The sequence below is a fragment of the Scyliorhinus torazame genome, chromosome 19 (assembly GCF_047496885.1).
Source record: "Scyliorhinus torazame isolate Kashiwa2021f chromosome 19, sScyTor2.1, whole genome shotgun sequence".
Taxonomy (NCBI): Eukaryota; Metazoa; Chordata; class Chondrichthyes; order Carcharhiniformes; family Scyliorhinidae; genus Scyliorhinus; species Scyliorhinus torazame.
Window position 1 is genome coordinate 106,568,216 of NC_092725.1, and position 26,058 is coordinate 106,594,273.

General features: G+C 45.2%; 1 protein-coding gene across 5 annotated transcripts in view; it reads right to left on the minus strand.

The window, feature by feature from the left end:
• The window catches only part of rxylt1 (ribitol xylosyltransferase 1), a 74,393-nt gene that overhangs the window by 27,511 nt on the left and 20,824 nt on the right, over positions 1-26,058 (minus strand). For all 5 annotated transcript variants that reach the window (XM_072485017.1, XM_072485015.1, XM_072485016.1 and 2 more), the window contains exons 2-5: positions 24,073-24,276; positions 18,717-18,819; positions 15,202-15,516; positions 10,862-11,032 (exon numbers count right to left, since the gene is read on the minus strand). In XM_072485017.1, coding sequence (XP_072341118.1) covers positions 10,862-11,032; positions 15,202-15,516; positions 18,717-18,819; positions 24,073-24,276 — 793 coding nt within the window. The remainder of the gene's footprint in view (positions 1-10,861; positions 11,033-15,201; positions 15,517-18,716; positions 18,820-24,072; positions 24,277-26,058) is intronic.

A 26,058-nucleotide genomic window follows, 5' to 3' on the forward strand; every position in this document is an offset into this window, starting at 1 on the left:
CGGGTGCTCCAGTTTCCTCCCACAATCCAAAGATGTGCAGGTTAAGTGGACTGGCCATGCTAATCTGCCCAAAAGATTGGGTTGGGTTGGGTGGGGTTACTGGGTTAGGGTGGGGTGTGGACTTAGGTAGAGTGCTCTTTCTAAGGGCCAGTGCAGACTCGATGGGCCGAATGGCCTCCTTCGGCACTGTAAATTCTATAACAGGCTTACCATCTTTCTGGAAGCAGCTTCAGGCTCTGAATTTAGGAATAAAAAAGCAGTTTTCAACCCATTTAGCCTGTTCTATTAGACCACTGCTGATCTGCATTTCAAGACCATTTAACCTGCCTTTTGTCAATATCACTGGATACCCATGCTGACAACCTCAGTCTTGAAAGCTTCAACTGACCCAGAATCTACAGGCTGTAAGAGGAGACTGAGTTTAGGATTTAAACATGAAAGGTGAACTGAAGCTTAAACTCAATCTTTTCATATGCGCAGGCTATCGGTGTGAAGAAGAACTTGCTGATTTCATTCCTAAATAGCCTGGTTCAAATTTTAAGATTATGTCCTATTGTTCTGGATTCCCACACCAGAGGAAATAGTTTCCCTTTATATACCTACATGGACTACAATGGTTCAAGGCGGCCGCTCACCACCACCTTCTCAAGGGCAATTAGGGATAGGTGGTAAATGCTGGCCAAGAATGAATTAAAAAAAAATCTTTTCAGCATTTTAACCACCTCAATTTGACAGCCTCACATATCAAGCTCATTAGGGGCTAAGACTCGAACTCAGTGCTATTAATAAAAAGTGTTAATCTTCAAATATCTGTTTCCCAAAAGAGAAATCTGCTGGTAAAAAATAAACCATATGTCCTCATCTCACAACAGGAGTGCACACTCTAGCACCCAGCAGCATTATTCACTCTAGTCAGATCTTCGGAATGCAACCATTGTATTGCTTCGCCCGACATCAGTCAAGTGGCATTGGACATAACTGGTTAGAAGGGGAAATGAAAGTAGAGAAAGCGCTGTTGGAAACAGAAGGTATGACTCATCTCCAGTGGTGAGCAGATAACAGGTAAAGAACAAAGAAAAATGGCCTGGAGATATCAGGAAAAGATCAAAGCCATCTATAAAAATGTATTGTTCAAGGAGGTAGCTCTGAGGACAGAAAATGCAGAGGAATTGAGTATGTTTATTGTGGGGGTTTTAATATATTTAATATAATTCCTCTGGTTAAAGCTACATTATTATTGGAGAGGAGGTGGAAGAAGATATCGTTGAGTATTAATTTGTTCCATCTCCACTAAATTAATTTCACGAACCAAGCTGGCCAGGGCTTCTTCTCCTGGTTAACTGACCCCTAGTGCTGTAAAGTATGTGCCCAAATATCAGACAGTTTTTAAAGAGATATGGCTCTTGCTCCTGTCAACACCCAGCTGCACTATGCTCCGAAAGAGTCATATGGACTCAAAACATTAATTCTGTTTCCCTCTCCATAGATGTTGCCAGACCAGCAACATTTTCCGTTGTCATTATTCCGTTGTTTTTGCACTGAGTGCTGAATTTGGTGCATTTGAGTGCTATAGAGTTTGAAGGTGAATTTTCAATCAGCTTTAAACAAAACTTCTACTTGTAGGCACGTGCAGCTGGAGCTGGTTAATTAGTTAATTGGATTAGGCCAGTTTCCAGAGGCTAGATTTACAGTATAAAAGTGATCCCCGACAGTGCAGACTTTGTTTGCACTGAGTGCTGAATTTGGTGCATTTGAGTGCTACAGTGAGAGTTTGGTGACTGAGGGAGTGCTGAATTTGGTGCATTTGAGTGCTATAGTGATAGTTTGGTGACTGAGGGATTGCTGAATTTGGTGCATTTGAGTGCTATAGTGAGAGTTTGGTGACTGAGGGAGTGCTGAATTTGGTGCATTTGAGTGCTATAGTGAGAGTTTGGTGACTGAGGGAGTTAGGTGAGGAGGGAGTAAGGTGCTCCTTTCATTTTGTTTCCTACATTTCCGCAAAGAGTGAGAAGAGAGCCAGGGGTTTACAGAGAGTGCAGCTGACTGGGAGCAGAGTCGGAGGGCAGAGATCCAGTTGGTCCACAGGGCAGCTATATTCTGTAAGGTAATAGGGGATAGAGGCTAGGCCAGTTGCATGCTCCTCCTGTAGGATGTGGGTGGTGAGGGATACCACCGGTGTCCCCGCTGACTATACCTGCGGGAAGTGCACCCAACTCCAGCTCCTCAAAGACCGTGTTAGGGAACTGGAGCTGAAGCTGGATGAACTTTGGATCAGCTGGGAGGCAGAGGGGGTGATAGAGAAGAGTTACAGGGAGGTAACCACACCCAAGGTACAGGACAAGAATAGCTGGGTTACAGTCAGGGGAAAAAAAAAACAGGCAGACAGTGCAGGGATCCCTCGTGGCCGTTCCCCTTCAAAACAAGTATACCGTTTTGGATGCTGTTGGAGGGGGATGACCTACCGGGGGAAGGCCCTAGCGGCCAGGTCTCTGGCACTGAGTCTGGCTCTGGGGCTCAGAAGGGAAGGGGGGAAGAATAGAAAAGCAATAGTTGTAGGAGATTCAATGGTTAGGGGAATAGATAGGAGATTCTGTGGTCGCGAGCGAGACTCCCGGAAGGTATGTTGCCTCCCGGGTGCCAGGGCCAGGGATGTCTCGGATCGTGTCTTCAGGATCCTTAAGGGGGAGGGTGAGCAGCCAGAAGTCATGGTGCACATTGGTACCAACGACATAGGTAGGAAAAGGGGTGTGGAGGTAATAAATGAGTTTAGGGAGTTAGGCTGGAAGTTAAAAGCCAGGACAGCCAGAGTTGTCATCTCTGGTTTGTTGCTGGTGCCACGTGATAGCGAGGCTAGGAATAGGGAGAGAGTGCAGCTGAACACGTGGCTGCAGGAATGGTGTAGGAGGGAGGGCTTCAGGTATTTGGATAATTGGAGCGCATTCTGGGGAAGGTGGGACCTGTACAAGCAGAGCGGGTTGCATCTGAACCAGAGGGGCACCAATATCCTGGGAGGGAGATTTTCTAGTACTCTTTGGGAGGGTTTAAACTAATTTGGCAGGGGAATGGGAACCGGATTTGTAGTCCAGCAACTAAGGTAGCCAATATTCAGGTAGCCAAAGCGTGTAATGAGGCAGTGGGGAAGGGAACACTGACAAAGGAGAGTACTTGCAGGCACGGAGATGGGTTGAAGTGTGTATAGTTCAACGCAAGAAGCATCAGGAATAAGGTGGGAGAACTTAAGGCATGGATCGGTACTTCGGACTACGATGTGGTGGCCATCACGGAAACTTGGATAGAAGAGGGGCAGAAATGGTTGTTGGAGGTCCCTGGTTATAGATGTTTCAATAAGATTAGGGAGGATGGTAAAAGAGGTGGGAGGTGGCATTGTTAATTAGAGATAGTATAAAAGCTGCAGAAAGGCAGTTCAAGGAGTATCAGCCTACTGAGGTAGTATGGGTTGAAGTCAGAAATAGGAAAGGAGCAGTCACCTTGTTAGGAGTTTTCTATAGGCCCCCCAATAGTAGCAGAGATATGGAGCAACAGATTGGGAAACAGATTTTGGAAAGGTGCAGAAGTCACAGGGTAGTAATCATGGGTGACTTTAACTTCCCAAACATTGAATGGAAACTCTTCAGATCAAATAGTTTGGATGGGGTGGTGTTTGTGCAGTGTGTCCAGGAAGCTTTTCTAACACGGTATGTAGATTGTGCGACCAGAGGAGGGGCAATATCGGATTTAGTACTTGGTAATGAACCAGGGCAAGTGATAGATTTGTTAGCGGGGGAGCATTTTGGAGATAGTGACCACAATTCTGTGACTTTCACTTTAGTAATGGAGAGGGATAGGTGCGTGCAACAGGGCAAGGTTTACAATTGGGGGAAGGGTAAATACGATGTTGTCAGACAAGAATTGAAGTGCATAAGTTGGGAACATAGGCTGTCAGGGAAGGACACAAGTGAAATGTGGAACTTGTTCAAGGAACAGGTACTACGTGTCCTTGATATGTATGTCCCTGTCAGGCAGGGAAGAGATGGTCGAGTGAGGGAACCATGGTTGACAAGAGAGGTTGAATGTCTTGTTAAGAGGAAAAAGGAGACTTGTGTAAGGCTGAGGAAACAAGGTTCAGACAGGGCATTGGAGGGATACAAGATAGCCAGGAGGGAACTGAAGAAAGGGATTAGGAGAGCTAAGAGAGGGCATGAACAATCTTTGGCGGGTAGGATCAAGGAAAACCCCAAGGCCTTTTACACATATGTGAGAAATATGACAATGACTAGAGCGAGGGTAGGTCTGATCAAGGACAGTAGCGGGAGATTGTGTATTGAGTCTGAAGAGATAGGAGAGGTCTTGAACGAGTCCTTTTCTTCTGTATTTACAAATGAGAGGGGCCATATTGTTGGAGAGGACAGTGTGAAACAGATTGGTAAGCTCGAGGAAATACTTGTTAGGAAGGAAGATGTGTTGGGCATTTTGAAAAACTTGAGGATAGACAAGTCCCCCGGGCCTGACGGGATATATCCAAGGATTCTATGGGAAGCAAGAGATGAAATTGCAGAGCCGTTGGCAATGATCTTTTCGTCCTCACTGTCAACAGGGGTGGTACCAGGGGATTGGAGAGTGGCGAATGTCGTGCCCCTGTTCAAAAAAGGGAATAGGGATAACCATGGCAATTACAGGCCAGTTAGTCTTACTTCGGTGGTAGGCAAAGTCATGGAAAGGGTACTGAAGGATAGGATTTCTGAGCATCTGGAAAGACACTGCTTGATTAGGGATAGTCAGCACGAATTTGTGAGGGGTAAGACTTGCCTTACAAGTCTTATTGAATTCTTTGAGGAGGTGACCAAGCATGTGGATGAAGGTAAAGCAGTGGATGTAGTGTACATGGATTTTAGTAAGGCATTTGATAAGGTTCCCCATGGTAGGCTTCTGCAGAAAGTAAGGAGGTATGGGATAGTGGGAAATTTGGCCAGTTGGATAACGAACTGGCTAACCGATAGAAGTCAGAGAGTGGTGGTGGATGGCAAATATTCAGCCTGGATCCCAGTTACCAGTGGCGTACCGCAGGGATCAGTTCTGGGTCCTCTGCTGTTTGTGATTTTCATTAATGACTTGGATGAGGGAGTTGAAGGGTGGGTCAGTAATTTTGCAGACGATACGAAGATTGGTGGAGTTGTGGATAGTGAGGAGGGCTGTTGTCGGCTGCAAAGAGACATAGATAGGATGCAGAGCTGGGCTGAGAAGTGGCAGATGGAGTTTAACCCTGAAAAGTGTGAGGTTGTCCATTTTGGAAGGACAAATATGAATGCGCAATACAGGGTTAACGGTAGAGTTCTTGGCAATGTGGAGGAGCAGAGAGATCTTGGGGTCTATGTTCATACATCTTTGAAAGTTGCCACTCAAGTGGATAGAGCTGTGAAGAAGGCCTATGGTGTACTAGCGTTCATTAACAGAGGGATTGAATTTAAGAGCCGTGAAGTGATGATGCAGCTGTACAAAACTTTGGTAAGGCCACATTTGGGGTACGGTGTACAGTTCTGGTCGCCTCATTTTTGGAAGGATGTGGAAGCTTTGGAAAAGGTGCAAAGGAGATTTACCAGGATGTTGCCTGGAATGGAGATTAGGGGCGAAATTCTCCCCCAACGGCGGGATGCCCGCCGACTGGCGCCAAAGCCGGCGCCAATCAGACGGGCATCGCGCCGGCCCAAAGGTGCGGAAGTCTCCGCATCTTTAGCGGCCTAGCCCCAACATTGAGGGGCTAGGCCGACGCCAGAGGGATTTCCGCCCTGCCAGCTGGCGGAAATGGCGTTTGTAGCCCCGCCAGCTGGCGCGGAAATGCGGCGCATGCGCGGGAGCGTCAGCGGCCGCTGTCAGTTTCCCAGCGCATGCGCGGGAGCGTCAGCGGCTGCTGTCAGTTTCCCGCGCATGCGCAGTGGGGAGAGTCTCTTCCGCCTCCGCCATGGTGGAGGCCGTGGCGGAGGCGGAAGGGAAAGAGTGCCCCCACGGCACAGGCCCGCCCGCGGATCGGTGGGCCCCGATCGCGGGCCAGGCCACCGTGGGGGCACCCCCCGGGGTCAGATCGCCCTGCACCCCCCCCCAGGACCCCGGAGCCCGCCCACGCCGCCTGGTCCCGCCGGTAAATACCAGGTTTGATTTACGCCGGCGGGACAGGCAATTCCTGGGCGGGACTTAGGCCCATCCGGGCCGGAGAATCCAGCGGGGGGTCCCGCCAACCGGCGCGGCCGGATTCCCGCCCCCGCCCAATCTCCGGGAGCGGAGACTTCGGCGGGGGCGGGATTCACGGCGGCCAACGGTCATTCTCCGACCCGGCGGGGGGTCGGAGAATGACGCCCATGGTCTTACGAGGAAAGGTTGAGGTGCTAGGCCTTTTCTCATTAGAACGGAGAAGGATGAGGGGCGACTTGATAGAGGTTTATAAGATGATCAGGAGAATAGATAGAGTAGACAGTCAGAGACTTTTTCCCCTGGTGGAACAAACCATTACAAGGGGACATAAATTTAAGGTGAATGGTGGAAGATATAGGGGGGATGTCAGAGGTAGGTTCTTTACCCAGAGAGTAGTGGGGGCATGGAATGCACTGCCTGTGGAAGTAGTTGAGTCGGAAACATTAGGGACCTTCAAGCAGCTATTGGATAGGTACGTGGATTACGGTAAAATGATATAGTGTAGATTTATTTGTTCTTAAGGGCAGCACGGTAGCATTGTGGATAGCACAATTGCTTCACAGCTCCAGGGTCCCAGGTTCGATTCCGGCTTGGGTCACTGTCTGTGCGGAGTCTGCACATCCTCCCCGTGTCTGCGTGGGTTTCCTCTGGGTGCTCCGGTTTCCTCCCACAGTCCAAAGATGTGCAGGTTAGGTGGATTGGCCATGATAAATTGCCCTTAGTGTCCAAAATTGCCCTTAGTGTTGGGTGGAGGTGTTGACTTTGGGTAGGGCGCTCATTCCAAGAGCCGGTGCAGACTCAATGGGCCGAATGGCCTCCTTCTGCACTGTAAATGCAATGATAATCTATGATTAATCTAGGACAAAGGTTCGGCACAACATCGTGGGCCGAAGGGCCTGTTCTGTGCTGTATTTTTCTATGTTCTATGATTGTTATCGCTCTATGTTGGCTACCAGTCCCCTGTTTGCTCAATTCCTGGGTGGCCTCAGGAACCAGCCTACGTGCACCCACCTTCTTCCCAATACAGTGTCACACCCTAGTCAGAATGTTGTGTGTTCAAGATCCACTCGAGACACAAGCACAAAATCTAGGCTGATACTCCCAATGCAATAGTGAGGGAATGCTGCCCTGTCAAACAAGAGCTTAAACCAAGGTATGTCTCAGGTGGACACAGAACTTTCCATGGTACCATTCTGAAGTATATCCCTGGTTTCCTGGCCAACATATATCCCTCAGCAAACATTACTAATTAACTGATCATTACCACATTGCCGTTTGTTTTTGTTGTGTTGGTTGCTGCCTTTCCTAAATTACAACAGTAACTAGACTTTAAAGTACTTCATTGGCAGTAAACTGATTGGGAACATCCTGAAGTCATGAAAAATACCATAAGAATTGCAAATGTTCAGTGCTCCTCCTTGGGTAGCCTCAGCGTGGAGGTACATGAAGTGAAGATCAGGAATTAACAGCTGCCATTCATTTAACACCCAGCCCAATACATGCTGCCGATGATCTTTCCCCCGCCATGCACCTCTTGCAATACATTAATGAACAACCAAATAATCCACTGCTCCCTCCTTATTATAGAATGGCTTTCTTTACACTAACAATTTGCAAACTGGGGTCTATAGAGACTTTCCGAAGGTTCTGTGAAATAATCTCTCTGGAGGGTGAGAAAGTAAAAAAAGCACAAGGGAGGGTGGGGAAGAGATTAAGAGGAAGAAAAAAAGCTGTCTGCTTTGTATAAGGTAGTTAGTGTTCATGACACAAAAGTAGCCGACAAAACGTCCGTCCCCAAAGACTTCTTTGCAACGTCGAGCACCTTGGCTGCTGAGGCTTTCAGTTTTGAGTCATTTACTCTGGGCAGGGGAGGAGTAGAGATAGGAAGCCAGCTACTGCTGAGATACTAGAGTGCATTCTATTTGGACTCATGCGGCGAGCATGTGCCAGCTTTGACAAAGTCATCAGGCTCGAAACTTTTTGTGTGCTTCTAATATTGCTAGTCTAACAGGGCTTGGAAGCAACACATATCAAGCTCATTAGGGGCTAAGACTCGAACTTTAGCGCCCTTCTCCACATATGCTGTCAGACCTGCTGAGATTGTCCAGTTTTTCTTGTTTTTGTGCCATTATAATGCTGCCTGACCTACTGAGTATTGCATCATTTTCTGTTTAGATCATGCCTTGTTAAGTTTAGTTCTTAATATTGCAGAAAAGCTGTCAGTTTGACTTTCTTAAATCTTAACTGCTCCTGCATTGAATTTCTGGACAATTTCTCCCTCCAATTTGATTTGTTGTAACTTATCGTTGAAAATCGAGTCATCTGGTCAAAGCCACAGCGGGTGGCAATAATGCAATTTCCTTGTATGATTAAACAACAGGGAAATTAGGCTGGGCTAGCACAGATCTGTAAAATATTCCCGAGAATCTCACGGGAGGGAAGGAAGCTTGTATGCTCGGAGAATCTTTATTTTCAAATAAATTAATACCAGCTTTCAGCCAGTTGAACATTTAAATTGGGTAAGATTTCTGTAAATACAGACTTGGCCAATAGTTGTTTGCATTGGATATAATCTGCAAACTGATTGCGTATGTAATGCATTAACAGGTAATATTTAATCATACTTAAGGCAATTCAGTTGGCATGCACTTAAATGTTACTGGAGTTGCATTTATCCTTTATTTATAGTTTGTCGGGCCTGTCTCATAGAAGTTATAGTGCAGAAGGAGGCCATTCGATACATTTGAGTCTGCACCGGCCCTTGGAAAGAGCACCCTACTTAAGCTTAAGCTCACGCCGCCACCCTGTCCCCGTAACCCAGTAAGCCCACCAAACCTTTTGGACACTAGGGGGCAATTTAGAATGGCCAATCCACCTAACCGGCACATCTTTGGACAATGGGAGGGAACCGGAGCAACTGGAGGAAACTCAAGGAGACACGGGGAGAACATAGAAACTCCACACAGACAGTTATCCAAGGAATTGAACCTGGGTCCCTGGAGCTGTGAGGCAACAGTGGTAACCAATGTGCCATCCCATCTCATCACTATCTACATCACGGAAATGGTCCGCAAGCTGCTACTATAAGTAATTACCTGTTTTTAAAAAAATGATGTGGCAATGCCGGCATTGGACTGGGGTGGGCACAGTAAGAAGTCTTACAACACCAGGTTAAAGTCCAACAGGTTTGTTTCGAATCACTAGTTTTCGGAGCGCAGCTCCTTCATCAGGTAAATCACTAGTGACTCAAGATAGCAGTGATTCAAAACAAACCTGTTGGACTTTAACTTGGTGTTGTAAGACTTCTTACTGTTTTTTAAAAAAGCGTTATTACAACACTTTACATACAGCACTTTGTATTAGGGGTATTATAAAGTGTCATAATTTAGAAGCAGGGTTTTGTGATTGCAGATCGGGGGAGATTGTCATGCAGTGGGACTGTCACTGGACTAGTAATCCCGAGGCCCAGGCTAATGTCCTGGGGACACTATGGCAGCTGGTGGAATTTAAACCCAATTCATTAAATTTGTAATTAAAAGTTAATCTCAGTGATAGAAATTACAAAACCAATGTAGACTGTCATAAAAACCACTGGGGTTCACGGATGTCCTTCAGGGAAGGAAATCTGCCATCCTTACCTGGTCTGGTTTAAATGTGACTCCAGACCCACACCACTGTGGTTGGTTCTTAACTGCCCTCTGAATTGGCCTATCACACCACTCAGTTCAAGGGCAATTAGGGATGGGCAACAAATCCCAAATGACCCCCCTGCCCTCATTCCATAAAAGAATAAAGAAAAAGAAAAAATTTGAAAAGAAGTCCTTCAACCAAAACAGCTGAGAACAGAACATAAATCAACATAGTGCAGAAGGACGCCACTCGGCCCATCGAGCCGCACTGACCCACTTAAGCCCCCACTTCCAACCTATCCCCGTAATCCAATAATCCCTCCTAATCTTTTTGGTCACTAAGGGCAATTTATCATGGCCAATCCACCTAACCTGCACGTCTTTGGACTGTGGGAGGAAACCGGAGCACCCGGAAGAAACCCATGCAGACATAGGGAGAACGTGCAGACTCCGCACAGACAGTGACCTAGCGGGGAATCGAACCTGAGACCCTGGCGCTGTGAAGCCACAGTGCTATGAGCTTGATAGAACAATAGACATAGAGAAGAAGAATCTCATATTAGGGGCTATGAATGCAAAATAGTTAGTAATGAAATCCAACAAGGATTCCAGGAGAAAGTTCTTTGATTAACAGCGAGGATGGGGAATTTCTACAATGCGGCTGAGGCGAATAGCAAAAATGCATTTAAGGGGAAATTAGCGAAGTAGATGAGGAAACGAAAGAAAGAAATTATCTGGATAGGCTTAGATTAAGTAAGGTGGGAGTGGGGTTGCACGTGCAGAACATCAAGATTAGTATACACCTGTCAAGCCTAATGGCCTGTTTCTGCACTGTAAATGTCTGTCCCTGCCTCATGGTTGTTTGACACAAACCCATCAGCACAGTCCTTAACGTTCCAGGCTCAAGGCTTCTTCCCAGAAATCCTGCTGGCATACAGGACCTATCTTCTCCATATTACTGAATGTACCAGAAAAATAGTTACTACAAGATTGGTGGCTATGTAATTGTCATTTAAAAACAGATGAGGTACTCAAGGCAAAAGACCTACTGTTCTCTAACTGAGATAAGACACATTGTATTGAGTCTTTCCCGTTTCAACACATCCAGCAAGATTTCCCTGGAGGAGCCTTTGTAGACAGTTCCGAGGAAGTTACACAAGTACGGCCTTGAAGAATGCAACATTAGGTTGTTGAGATCCACAACGGGGAAGTTCCTGTAGCTGAAATAAGAATTACAGTGTAATTATTAGAGCTTCCTTTGAACAGATGGATTTTAAAAAAGCATTTGATCCTCAGTTCCTGTTTATTGCAAAGGTCAAGTGATAACATTTATAAAATGTGTTTAATTGGCGATCAGGCAGTCTATCTCATGGAGTGTTGGGACTACCAGAGCCTTTAAAGGTCAAATTCCAACCTCAATTAAAATTCAAGCCCATATTATCCTTCCCCACAGGTGTGTTTCATCCATTTTATCACTGGTGATTGAATAGTAGCAGAGTTCTCTCTGCAGTCAGTAACTACATTGGAGTCCAGACACACATCCCATATGGAAAATGAGACGAACACTGCTGGAGGCTAGGGGCCTGTGGTGGCCAAAAGTACCCCAGCTGAGAGAGCTGTCAGTAATACTTTGAGTTTTTTTAAAAAAAATCCCTTGATAACTGATCAGTTGTGTTCCACTGACTGGATTTTCATCAGTGAATGTCCCTCGATAATACTGCTTGAATTTAACTCTGTGCTAGGAATGCGAGGGAGAGTTACTGTTGGGCTTAACATTCCTATAACCATTTGACCCTTGGAAGAACCAGATAGAGGGCAGGGACCCTCAGAAACTCATTTCAAAATGAGTCGGAGATACCAGCCCATGACATCAGCATTACTGGAGTACCATAGTCTTGCACAATTACACCACCTATTATGCCAATTTACTGAGTTTTGTTTTTAAAGCCTGTAGTTAGATCACTTTTCCTCTTTTTGAGGTATCCTCTACAATTCACAAGTCACTCTCCAACAGTAGGATAAGCAATACAGGAAACTGCTCCAAAATTGCAAGAGCCAGAGGAGGGGAACTTGTTCTCCAGTGTCTGTACAGGTGCACAGCCTCCATTTGGAGCTTCCCATTTCAGAGGGTAGAGAGATCCAACTCCGGACAGTACACATATGAATTCTAGTACTCTAGGACAGAGTCTAACAAGACAGGGTAATCATATATTGAATGATACTAGAACCAAGAAGTTATACCACTCAGATTGAACAGGCTGGGGTTCTTTTCGCTAGAAAATGGAACGTTGAGGGGGTAACCTGATAGCGGGCTATAAGATTATGACAGCATAGGCGTAGAGAAGATGTTTCCACTTGCAGATGAGACCAAAACTCGGGGCTATGAGTATATAAGACAGCTATCAATAAATTGAATAGGCAATTCAGCAGAAACCCATATACCCAGAAAATGGTTGAGGTGAATAATATTGAATGGATGTATTCAAAGAGAAGTATATGAGGGAGTAAGCAATAAAATATGTTAATAGGACAAAATGAAATGGGGAGGGTGGACACTTGTGTGGAGTATAACCACCAGTATGGATATGTTGGGCTAAATGGCCTGTTTCTGTGATGTAAATACTCTGTAATATGTTAACTTGGAGACCATTTTAAAAATAAGCTACAGTACCACCTCATATGTGCCATCTGTGGCAGAAAGCAGTGAGTTTTCAAGCAATGAAATCTTTTCTGAAGGCCAGCTGTCAAGAATAGAAGAAAATGAGAGGTAAAGCAATTTATATTTACTCAATGCAATATGCCCATCATTTGGGCATTTTCTTTATGACTGATGAACTATAACTTGACTGCAACCAACATCAAAATTAAGCCTGTAGGCTATTTGGAGTACACAGCATCTGATAAGACTGAAAGTGGTCCTATATATTTAATCACTTGCTATGTCTCCAAAGTTCCTCTGCAGATGCCAGATGTAATGAACACAATCTTAGTCATCAGTTACTGGTATTCCATCACTTCAAGGTTAACTATAGGATACTGCACCAGTGATTATGAGTGAAGGGATATCAGCAATGCATCGTTACCCTTCCTGATATTCTATTTATTCATCAGCTGCTATGCAGTCAGGAATTGTAATCATTTTGCAATGTGGCAAGTGTTACAGAAAGTCAGCGAACCCTGTTTCATATGTGTGCTATTGCAGGTAATGCATTTTAAAATCTCACCAACAATTGTGAAAATGCCAGAATAAATGTGAAAGTTTATCTTGCTGCATCTCCACTTTAAAATTAATGAAAATGAACACAGTTGTGCAGCTTTGGACAATTTAAGCACCCAAATATTCAATTTTGGGAGCAAACAGTTTCAAACTATGTTCTGCACCTGGTCAAATTTCTCTAAAATTTCCAGGTTGTTTTTTTAGGCATTTCCTAAAGTCCGGATAGATATAACACGTTTATATAAAGCATTCATATAAACTTCTTGCTTCACAAGGAGAGTGGACACAGAGCAGAAATAGCATGAAAGGGATGGGTGAAACAGACTGAAGGCTGGTGCCACCGAATGCTGAAAAGGATGGCATTCAGATGTCTATAGTGTGCTGAAGGAAACTGACTGATCCAGGACTTAATAATGGAAAGACTGTTGGATAGTACAGTAAGAGGCTTGGTGTTGATGGCAGTGCCAGAGAGGTAGAGTTGGATGATATGAGAGGAGAACTAGATTTGGATGTTGTTGGGGGAAGAGGCAGATTTGGGTGTTGTTGGCAGAGAGGCAGGTTTGGGTGTTGTTGGCAGAGAGGTAGATTTGGGTGGTGTTGTGAGAGGGGTAGATTTGGGTGGTTTTGAGAGAGGGATAGATTTGGGTGGTTTTGGGAGATGGATAGATTTGGATGGTGTTGGAAGGGGGTCGATTTGGTGGTGTTGGAAGAGGGGTAGATTTGGGTGGTGTTGGAAGAGGGGTAGATTTGGGTGGTGATGGAAGAGGGGTAGATTTGGGTGGTGTTGGAAGAGGGGTAGATTTGGGTGGCGATGGGGGAAGAGGTAGATTTGAGTGGTGTTGGGGTAAAGGTAGAGTTGGGTGTTGTTGGCAGGGAGGTAGAGTTGGATGTTGTTGGCAGAGTGGTAATTTTTTTTTTTTTATAAGAGTACCCAATTATTATTATTATTTTTTTTTAAGGGGAAATTTAGCATGGTCAATCCACCTAACCGCACATCTTTGGGTTGTGGGGGTGAAACCCACGCAGACATGGGGAGAATGTGCAAACTCCACACGGACAGGGCCGGGATTCGAACCCATGTCCTCAGCGCTGCAGTCCCAGTGTTAACCACTGCGCCACATGCCGCCCTGCAGAGTGGAGAGATGAGTGTTGTTGGATACATGTCAAAACTGGCCCATGCTGGCTGATGTGACAAATACATATGTAAATTCGAAAAAGCGACTTTCCCCTCCCTCAGCCAGTCAATTTCTTGAGCACAATGAAAGGGTTAAAGAGAGCACCCATGAGAGAGCACACACGCGCAATGGACATATGGATGATTTTAAATTAAACCAGGATATCATTTTAGATTGAGCAGCTGCAATATCAGGAGCCAATGCAGGTCTCCGAGCACATGGTCGACAGGGCAGACAGGAGTACAGGACTTCACATTTGTATACATGCAACAGTTTGGGATGAGCTCGAATTCATGGAAAGTGGAAGTTGAGAGGCCGGCCAGTAGGGCATTCAAACAATCAATCTCGAGAAAGGCACAGTTGAGGGTTTAAGCAGCAGATAAGCTGGGGTGTGCAGAGATAGGAGTTTTGGCAATGGCACATATATGTGGTCAGAAGCTCATCTTGGCAACCGGTATATCAAGGATGCAAACTATTTGGTTCAGGGATGCTAGGGAATTTACTCTGTGCTGAGGACTGAAGACAATAGCTTTTGTCTATCAATATTTAGTTGGATGAAATTAAAGAGACAGTGAACTGGTTGAGAGGGGGTGTGCTGAGGTAGAGTTTTTCTTTTCTTTTTAAAAATAAATTTAGAGTATCCAATTATTTTTTTCCAATTAAGGGACAATTTAGCGTGGCCAATCCACCTACCCCACACATCTTTTTGGGTTGTGAGGGCGAGACCCACGCAAACACAGGGAGAATGTGCAAACTCCACACGGACATTGAACCCGGGTCCTCAGCGCTGTGAGGCAGCACTGCTAACCACTGCGCCACCGTCCCGTCCATGTGCTGAGGTAGAGTTGAATGTTGTCAGCATACATGTGAATGTTTTCAGATGATGTCACCAAGGGGCAGCATGCAACTAGATCAAGGTTACAAAATTGTAAATACGAAACAAAAACAGGTACACACAGGAGGTAGGTAACATGCCATAAGCTAACAATCCACTTACGTTGCCACTCCCAGTGGCCACTGGTAAATATCCTCTTCATTTACCCAACGGCTGTCATACACAAGAAAAATCAAATCGATAAATCCTCCATGCTTTTTGAGATAGGGTTCAATCCACTTATTATCACACTCCTCATTACCAAGCAGAACAACAGCTACATGTTGAAGCTTGTGTGTCTGGAAGAGTGTCTGTGCATAGTGCAGCCACTGGGTGGCAAACTTGATCTTTCCTTTTTCTCTGCCGTTTAGCACAAGCACCACATTCTCAGTATCTAGCGGGATGTGTCCAGGCACCACAGCAGGACCAGTGCAGAATCTGAAGAAAAATGAAGTATAGTTGAGTGACACTACATATCCCAACCTGCAGTGCATTCCAGAAACTCTTAGAGTAACTGAGTCATTTAATAACCAAGAAATGTACTCACATCTCATCATCAATCTCAGCCAATGTATTTATCAACCATCAAATTAATACAGCACTGGGAGCATTGAAAGAGCCATCCAAACAGTCTTATTCCCCGATTCTGTCCCATCGTCCTGCTTTCTTTCCTTTTCAAGTATACAAGCCCCTTTTGAAAGTTATTATTAAATCCATTTCCATCACCCTTCATACCAGCTCATGGGCGGCACGGTAGCACAGTGGTTAGCATTGCTGCTTCACAGCTCCAGCAGCCCGGGTTCGATTCCTGGCTTGGGTCACTGACTGTGCGGAGTCTGCACATTCTCCCCGTGTCTGCATGAGTTTCCTCCGAGTGCTCCGGTTTTCTCCCATAAGTCCCGAAAGACGTGCTTGTTAGGTGAATTGGACATTCTGAATTCTCCCTCAGTGTACCCGAGCAGGCGCCGGAGTGTGGCAACAAGGGGACTTTCACAATAACTTCATTTCAGTGTGTCATGTGAGAGTACCTTTACGAAATGGGTGTATAAATGGGTGTGTATATAAATATCTGCAGTGAGAGTACCTTTAAGAAGTGGGTGTTTACTACTGCAGAGAGTGGGTGGAGCTGGGCTGTCTGTCAGCTTCGTTTTTGAGCAGGCTGCAGGGTGTTTTATAGTTTTATTTTCAGTGTTGGAGCTGAAGCCAGACCAAGCAGGTGTACTGCTGTTCTCTCTGCCATCAAAAGACTATCTCTTGATCATTTGGGGAATTCAGAATTATAAATGTTCTCAGTAGTGAATGTAAACCTAATGTACTTTTGTTAAAATGTGTTTCTTTTGTTTGGATGTTGTTTGGGGAGTTATTAAGCATTACTTAGTGTTGTATTCTTTGGGGGTTGTATTTGAATTAATGGTTGCTAAGATGTTCACTGTATGTTTTAAAAAGGTTAACTTGAGTTCATAGAATAAACATTGTTTTGTTTTAAAAAATACTCTCTGTACCACACCTGTAGAGTGGGCCATGTGCTCCCCATACCACAATCTATTAAAAGTTGTGGGTCAGGTGAACTCCATGATACATTTTGGGGTTCTCTAAACCCTGGCCCATAACAAGTGTTAATGTAAGACGACTTGTGACACTAATGAAGATTATGATAACAAAACAAATCTCATCTCCCCTCTGGTTCTTTTGTCAATTATCTCAGATCTGCGGGCTCTAATTCAGGTTTTTTTTAAAGTGCGGGTTGCAAGACGCGTGGGTGAGTCGCAGAGCAATCAGTCATGGCATTCCCGCAATGGAGCCCATTGCAGAGCGCCCAACGATGATCGTGAAGAATGGCGGAGCAGGCTCGAAGGGCCAAAAGGCTTCTTCCTGCTCCTATCTTCTATGTATGTATCTTCCTGTTTAGATCCATTCCAATCTACATCACCAGGGCCTTTTTCAATTCACTCGAAAAACTGATCATGGCATTTGTATGGAGGGGGGAAATCCTAGGCCCTGCAGAGAACAAGAAGCGTGGGAGGTCTAGCCTTCCCAAACTTGCAATATTATCACTGGGCAGCTACAACAGAATGGGTAAAGGGGTGGATAAAGGAGCCGGAGGCCAAATGGGTAAAAATGGAGGAGGGCACCCGCACGCGGTCATCCCACTGGACCCTGGCCATGGCAGTGCTCCCATCCTCACCGACCAAGCGCTCAACGAGCCCAGTGGTGAAGCCACACTCTGCTCATGGAACCATCTACGACAGCACTTTGGTTTAACCGAAATGTCCATTAAGGCCCCTATCTGCAACAACCACAGGTTTGTGCCAGCCAAATTAGACGCCACCTTCAAAGGGTGGAGACAGGGCGGGGGAGGTTGAGTTAGGGACTCCTACACGGACAACAGACTGACAACACGAGAGGAACTGACAGAGAAGTTCCAACTGACCGGGGGAAACAAATTAAGATACATGCAAGTCAAAAACCTCTTACGTAGGGAAACAAAGACATACTCATGGCCACTGCAACAATCGCTATTAAAGGACCTACTGGACGCAGACTCCTCGGGAGGGGAAACTGTGGCGACCTGTATGGGTGACGACTGGGAAGGGCACGCATACCACTGGATGAGATAAGGGAAAAATAGGAAGACCGAGGGTTTGAAATATGGCAGGGACTCTGGAACGAAGCACTCACAGGGTCAAATCCACCTCCACATGCGCAAGAAGCATGGGGGGCCTAATGCAGCTGAAAGTGGTACACAGAGCACACTTAACCAGAATCCGAATGAGTAGGTTCTTCCCGGAGGTGGAGGACAAATATGAACAGTGCCAAAGAGCCCAGCCAACCACGCCCACATGTTCTTGTCATGCCCCAGACTTGTTGGGTTCTGGACAGCCTTCTTAGAGGCGATGTCCAAAGTTGTGGTGATGGGGGTGGGGGAAACTACGCCCGACACTGGCAGTCATAACAGCCATAACCCTTTATGGGGAGGAGGGCCGATACCCTTGCCTCCCTAATCGCCCGTCAAACAATCCTGCTTGGCTGGCGATCAGCAGCACCACCCAAAGCTGAGGACTGGCTGTCCAACCTGTTGGAATTTCTCCAAATCAAATTTGCCATCCGGGGATCAGAAGAGAGTTTGCACCATATGTGGGAGCCATTCACCAATTTGTTTCAAGACCTGTTTGTAGCCAAAAGTCAATAAGCCAGAGAGAGGGAGTGGGGAGTCATAGAAGAAGCACAGACACAAATGAAAAGTGGGGGGGGGGGGGAAAGAGGTGGGCAACAAAGAGGCATAGAACCCAACCATATCCAACACATAACAATATACATAGCACCATGCCACCCCAACAGGTATAGGTTGGAAGACCTGACGAAGGAAGAAGGCACGCCAGACAGCAAGAAGGGGATGGGGATCGGGAGGAAGAGGAAGGGAGGAAAGAGGGGAGCAGGATATCCAGCTAAAACTAAGTATCTGCTGAAAAACAAGAAATTGCAACTGATGTATAAAATAAACGCTAACCGATGTATATATTTTCTGTGTAGATGCACACTCATCTTTGCTCTGTATAAAATGAAAAACCCCTAATAAAAGCATTTTAAAAAATTCATTTGGTTACACAGAACAAGATGTAGTACACAGCAAATTTTACCTAAAATGCAAATTTCCAGCCTTTAGTTCCCCTTCTCTCCAGTGAGCTGTCACATCGCTTGGAGTAAGCTGGCCGCCAAGAATATGCTGCCAGAGGTAAAGTCCTATTTGAAAGAGGAAGGGATTAGAGCTGCAAAACTTAAAGCCAATCATTAGACAACAGTGTCAATATAGAAATCAAAACCTCAAAAAGGGGGTTTTAAATGGCATTATTTCAGTGGACACAAAATACATTTATGAAGGTTTTAAAAGTAGGACCCTTCATTATCCCATTCTTCAAGGAATGCATTCAGACTAAAGGAGTGGACTTCCAACATGTGAGTCCTTGTGGTGCTGGTTTTGAAAGCTAGTGGAATTAAGTGAATGCACTGGGGTTCATACGCATCAAGAACTACATTGTGAATCCCATCGATCTATCAGAATATAGGGAGCTTCTTGATCAGAATCCAGGAAGCTATGGATAGATCATTTGAATGTACTGTGGCAACTCCAAATCCTTCAAAGTAGGATTTGCTTTTCCAGACAATTCTTTCCTCGTATTCAGGTGGTGCCTGGATGCATCCTGTGGACGCTGGCCAGCTTCTACCTCCTTGCCCAGAAATCATTATTCTTATCCTTTAAATAAAAACAGAAAATGTTGGATAAGCTCAGCAGGTCTGGCAGCATTTGAGGAGAGGGAAACAAACTTTACGTTTCGAGTGTGATGGCTCATTATCTTTTTGTCAGCCTTCATGGTGAAGACTTCAAAGGCACAAAAGAGCATTATCATCATCAAGCTGATTTCAATTCCCACCGGACATTCTTCAGCCTGCATTTCCAGCATAGCCGGCAGCCAGAGTCGAGAGCAGAATTTGACCCATTTTCTTTTTCCTAAGTGAGGGATACTAAGGTCCCCATTGTAGTATCCCCATTGCTATTCCAGCTGAGATCAGTTCATTCAATGTGAACTGGGAATCTGACCAGATCAGTACAGCTCAGCAACTCATGAGATGACTTTGCGAGGGGAGCCTGGGATATATTTTTAAACACACATATACATAGGGCAGTATATCTATATTTCTAAACACAATCCTACTGCTGGTAATATGTGGAACCACGTTGCAAGTTTCCCACTGTGGTTTGTACATGTAATCAGCCAATTAGAGATTATCAGGCAGGGAGGGGTGAGGAGGACACAACAGTTCAACCCTACACCTCATACCCCAGCCAGTGCCTAGCAATCCCTCGTCTACCCACTCCTTCAGAAGCACCACACCTCTGAGAACAGCATCACGGCCCTCCACCCACCCCGACACACAAGATCAGTTTTACAGCCTTTCTTCATCAGAATCCAGGAAGCTATGGATAGATCATTTGAATGTACTGTGGCAACTCCAAATCCTTCAAAGTAGGATTTGCTTTTCCAGACAATTCTTTCCTCGTATTCAGAAGGTGCCTGGATGCATCCTGTGGACACTGGCCAGCTTCTACTTCCTTTCCCAGAAATCATTATCCATCAATGTCTCCCTTGTGTACAAGTGACCAGAACTGGATACAGTATTGAAGTTGCTCTAGACAGGGTCTGGAGTTTAGCGGAATGAGAAGTGATCTCATCGAAAATAATAAAGTCACGCAAGGAATTGACAGGGTGACGCTTAGAGACGGTTTCCTGTGGCTGTAGAGTCTTGAACTCGGTGATTCTCAGTCTCAGATTAAAGGGCTGGTCATTTGAGACTGAGATGAGGAGAAACCTCTTCACTCAAGGGAGCTGTGAATCTTTGGAGTGTTCTACTCCAGAAGGTTGTGGATGGTCAGTCGTTCAGTATAACCAAGGCTGTAATCAATAGATTATAGACACTAAGAGAATCAAAGAATATGATGATAGGATGGGAATATGGAACTGAGGTACAAGATCAGCAGACCCAAGGGGTTGTATGGTCTGTATAGATATAACTATATCTTGTGATGTAGTTTGACCAAGCACTATGTTTGGTAACAATTTCCTATGACATATTTTACGGTTTAGGCTCTGTACATTTTATTCTTTTATGGGTGTGGGTATCACTTGTTACTCATCTCTAATTGCCCTGAAGAAAGTGGTGATGAGCTGATTCTTGAACGGCTGCAGTCTATCTGATGAAAGTATACCTATAAAGCTGATCGGAAGGAAGTTCCAGCATTTTCATCCAGCGATAGCAAAGGAACTGCGATATACTTTCAAGTCAGGATGGTGTGATACGCGGATGATTTGCTCCTGTACATTTCGGATCCCGTGGAGGGGATGGGGGAGGTTCTGCGGATCCTGAGGGATTTTGGTAGTTTTTCAGGGTACAAACTGAACATGGGAAAGAGCGAGTTGTTTGTGATCCAGGCCAAGGGGCAGGAGGAGAGACTGAAAGAGCTGTCGCTCAGGATGGTAGAGAAAAGTTTTTGTTACCTGGGTATACAGGTGGCCAGGAAATGGGATGCCCTGCGCAGGTTCAACCTGACCCGGTTGGTGGAGCAAATGCAAAGGGACTTTAAAAGGTGGGACATGCTCCCGCTGTCACTAGCAGGGAGGGTGCAGACCGTTAAAATGACTGTCCTCCCCAGATTTTTGTCTTTCAGTGCCTCCCCATCTTCACCCCCAAGGCCTTGTTTAAGCGGGTGAGTAGGATCATTTTGGGCTTTGTGTGGGCGAATAAGACCCCGCGAGTAAGGCGATCGCTGTTGGCGCTGCCGAACTTTCGCAACTACTACTGGGCAGCCAATATCGCTATGATTTGGAGGGAGCTTTGGTCTGGACCCTGATATGTAACAACCACAGATTTGTCCCGGGTAAGATGGATGGTGGGTTCCAGAGCTGGCAGAGGGGCAGGCATCAGAAGGATGGGAGATCTGTTCATAGACGGAAGCTTTCCCAGTTTGAAGGCGCTAGAGGACAAACTTAATCTGCCGCCAGGAAACGCCTTTAAATATGTGCAAGTATGAGCCTTGCTGAAAAAACAGGTAGTGGCCTTTCCGACGCTGCCGCCACTGAGGATACAGGACAGGGTGGTCTCCGGCACCTGGGTGGGGGAAGGGAAGGTGTTGGATATCTACCAGGAACTACAGGAGGCGGAGGAAACCCCGGTGGAGGAGTTAAAGGGCAAGTGGGAGGAGCTAGGTGAGGAGCTGGAAGCGGGTCTGTGGGCAGAGGTCCTGGGCAGGGTTAATTCCTCATCATCATGTGCCAGGCTCAGTCTAATTCAATTTAAGGTGGTCCACCGGGCACACATGACGGCAGCGAGAATGAGCAAGTTTTTTTGGGTAGAAGTTGTATGAGGTGCAAGGGCAGCCCTGCAAACCATGTCCACAGTAGAGAGTTCTGGCAAGGGTTCGCGAGGGCAATGTCCAAGGTGCTTAACACACGGATGATGCCGAGTCCAGAGATAGCGATCTTTGGAGTGTCAGAAGACCCGGGAGTTCAAGGGCGAAAGAGGCCGTCGTCCTGGCCTTTGCCTCCCTTGTAGCCCGGAGACGGATTTTATTAATGTGGAGGGACTCGAAGCCCCGAGTGTAGAGACTTGGGTTAACAACATGGCTGGGTTTCTCAGCCTCGAGAAAATAAAGTTTGCCTTAAGAGGGTCTAAGCTAGGGTTCTCTCAGAGGTGGCAGCCGTTCGTCGACTTTCTCCAGGAAAATTAAAATTTAAAATGTCAACAGCAGCAGCAATCCGTAGGGGGGAGGGGGGTGAGCGCTTCATTGGGATGGTGTGGGAAGACTGAGTCGTGTGGGGTAATGTCTATTTAATTGTTATTGTATATTCTCATTTTGCACTATGTTAATGTTCACTCTAGTTTGTTTTGTTATTGTTACTACTGTTTTATTATGAAAAATTCTGCAAAACCTTAAAATACTTTTTTTTTTAAAGTCAGGATGGTGTGGCTTAGAAGGGAACTTGCAAGGTGGTGTCCCTCCAATGAATCTGGCAACCGTGCCCTTCTAGATGTCAGTGGTCGCAGATTTGGTATGAGCTGTTGAAGGAGCCTTGGTGAGTTGCTGCAGTGCCTCATGTAGATGGTACACACTGCTGCCACTGTGTACCGGGGATGAGAGGAAGTGAATGGATGAAGGGATGGGAGGGGTGAATGGGACTGGTGGTAGCTGAGGTGCCAATCGAGTGGGCTTTGTCTTGGAGTGTTGTCACAGTTGTACTCCTGCCAAATGGAGACTATTCCATTACATTCCTGATCGGTGCCTTTTAGATGGTGTACACATCTTGGGGTGACAAGGGGAGAGTTATTTGTTGCAGAATTCTCACCCTCTGATCTGTGTAACCACAATCCTTTTCAGTTTCTGGTCAATGCTTACCTCCAGAATGTTGAAATATTAAATAAAAGCAGAAAATACAGATTAAATAGGGAATATCTGGATAAAAGGGCTCTCGTCACCATTCTAATTTAAATTAAAGACTTGGGTTCAGAAACGCATTGCAAATTATTCTAAATTGTTGATAATACTAAACCGGAGAGGGAGGCGTGGGTGGGCAATAGGATGACGGATAGCTCAGAACTCACAGAATAAGTTACAGGATGAAAAGAAGGGTGAAGTATCGCTTACATATTTCAGGAAATACTACAGGTCCTGACTTTACAGGTAAAGACTCTTAGCATCTCAAATCAGATTAGTTAAATTGCCTCGAGTATTGCCTTCATGTGAGAGACATGTGTCATATATTCTGCAAAGCCAATGTTTGCTTTTGTAGCACAAAGTTACTTATTGATGCAAAGTTAATTCTGGGGACAACCTCAGTTGATTGCAGCAGCTGCAGAATGCTTCTGGCCTCAGCATTTCATCTCCAGCAATTGTATGACAGAGTGTGCTTCCTTCCCAAAATAATTCTTGTAATTAGGGAGCTAATATAAATAAGTGATTCATCTAAGGCCACTTTCATGCATCTGCTATAGCATGCTTAAAAATAGGAAAAGGGGAGAGAAAACGAGATACCGGAAAGAGAGAGAAGTGTGTGAGGAGAGATGAAGAGGCACATTAGGTGAGATTTAACGAGCTCCGTAATGGCATGAGAGCAAGTTTCCCGCCCATAGGATCAGTGGAAGAAACTACAAAATGATCAGCTCAGAAACTACAATACCACACAGCACAAAGATCTCAATTCACACTATTATAGAAGACAAATAAGTGACTTCCTTTCTGAAGGTTGAAAGAGATGCTTTGGTAACTTATTCAGAAAGCAGTTCAAACACAGCAAGTATACATACACCTGCAAAGTGGGAGATCATTAATGCAAAACATATTCTCCCAGTACCTGCAATTATTCAAAATATAAGCTTTATTAACAGTACGCCATACAGCATTGTATATTATAGAATATATAAATATTTCTGAATATGATTTACCAATCGCAGCTTTGCCCCAGATCTGCACCTTCTTCTGTCTGGATCGGTTTTGTAAAATTAGTTTCTGAAAACCCTGTAGCTGAGCTTTGTGCTGTAAAGCATTCTCCACTTTCTCATCCTCTTCCCATGGATTCCACTCATTGCCTTGTTCTGGCTGTTGAAAATCCCTTTGTTTATCAATCTTCTGCCATGGACGGGTACTGCCTGAAAATCCAAATTTAACACAATATAAATAAGGAAAGATTCTATAGCAGCACCGTAAGAAACAAGAACGGTTTTGTTCAAAAACTCAAATGTGCTTGCAGAGCACTAAAAACAGAATATCTGTTCCCAAAACAATTAAAAATTGTGTGCAGAAAACAATGTCCACATTTATCATAAATGTACTACCACCCGTTAAGGAAGTCAGTGCCTCCACAATTTCCACCCTTAGTATCCTCAGATGTACCTGATCCGGTCTGAGGACTTATCAACTTTAAGAACTGCCAACCTTTCTAATATCTTGTCTTTATCAATTTTTAGCCTATCCAGTGTCTCAACTACCTTTCTCACCGTGACTGTTGCAGCATCGTCCTCCTCGATAAAGACAGATATGTTGTAGTCATTTTGTAGTCTCAGCCACGACCACTGCCTCCACAAGTAAATCTCCTTGCTGAACCCTAACCAGCCCTCTTTTGCTTTCAACCATCCATTTATCTGCCTATAGAAGATTTTTGGATTTCATTTTCTGTTAGCTGCCAGTCTCTTCTCATACTTTCTCTTTGCTTCGTGGATCTTTTCTCAATTCCTTTCTGAACTTTCTATGTCCAGCCTGGTTCCCAATTGGAGTAACCTGACATCTGTCACATGCACCCTTTTACTGCTTCACCTTACCCTGAGCCAGATCCCTTCTCACCCCAATGAAATCAGCCTTCCTCCAACAAATTATTTTTAAGCTGATTGCTCCTTATCCTTTTCACTGCTTAACCTAAACCTTATACTTTAACCACCTCATTCCTGAGAACCAGATCTGGCAATGCTTCCCCCTCCTCTTTGGATTAGAAACATCCTGATCCTGAAAATTCTCCTGAACACACGTCAGAAAGTCTTCCCGCTCTCTGCCCTTTCCATTATTACTGTCCCAACCTATATTAGGATAATTAAAGTCACCCATTAGAATCGCAGTATAATTCAGAAAAGCTGAGGCCATTTACTGCCTCTAACTGCTCCCAACAACTGAGCAAAGAGCAAGTTTCCACAATTAACTTTGCATCAATAAGTAATCCTATGCTACAGAAGTGAACATTTCTTTCCTTGCAGGTGACAGGTGTCCAATGCAATGTTGGAGCAAATTCAACCAATCTCATTCGTAAGTCTTTACCTGTAACCTCAGAGCCTGGGGTATCCAAACATACAAGGGCTGGTTCAGCTCAGTGGGCTAGCCAGCTCGTTTGTGATGCAAAACAAGGCCAGCAATGCGGGTTCAATTCCCGTACCAGCTTATCCGAACAGGCGCCGGAATGTGGCGACTAGGGGCTTTTCACAGTAACTTCATACTTGTGACAATAAAAGGTTATTATTATACATGGGGAGGCAGTGGCATTTTCACTGAACTAGTAATCCAGAGGCCCAAGGTACTGTTCTGGGGACCCAAGTTCAAATCCCACCACAGTAGATGGTGAAATTTGAATTCAACAAAATCTCAAATTACAAGTTTAATGGTGACTATTAAACCATTGTTGATTATTGTTGAACCCATCTGGTTCACTAATGTCCTTTAGAGAAGGAAATTGGCCATCCTTACCCAGTCTGGCCTGCGCATGACTCCAGAGCCCCAGCAATGTGGCTCACTCGTAAATGCCCTTAAGGGCCAAACATGCGACCCAGTTCAAGGACATGCAGAAAAAAACCCGTCCCAACATTTACTGGTAATGGAGGAAGGTTCTTTGCAAGGTCAGTGAGATTAGCGATGAACCAAAGGAGGTCAGCTCTTTAGAAAAGACAGGC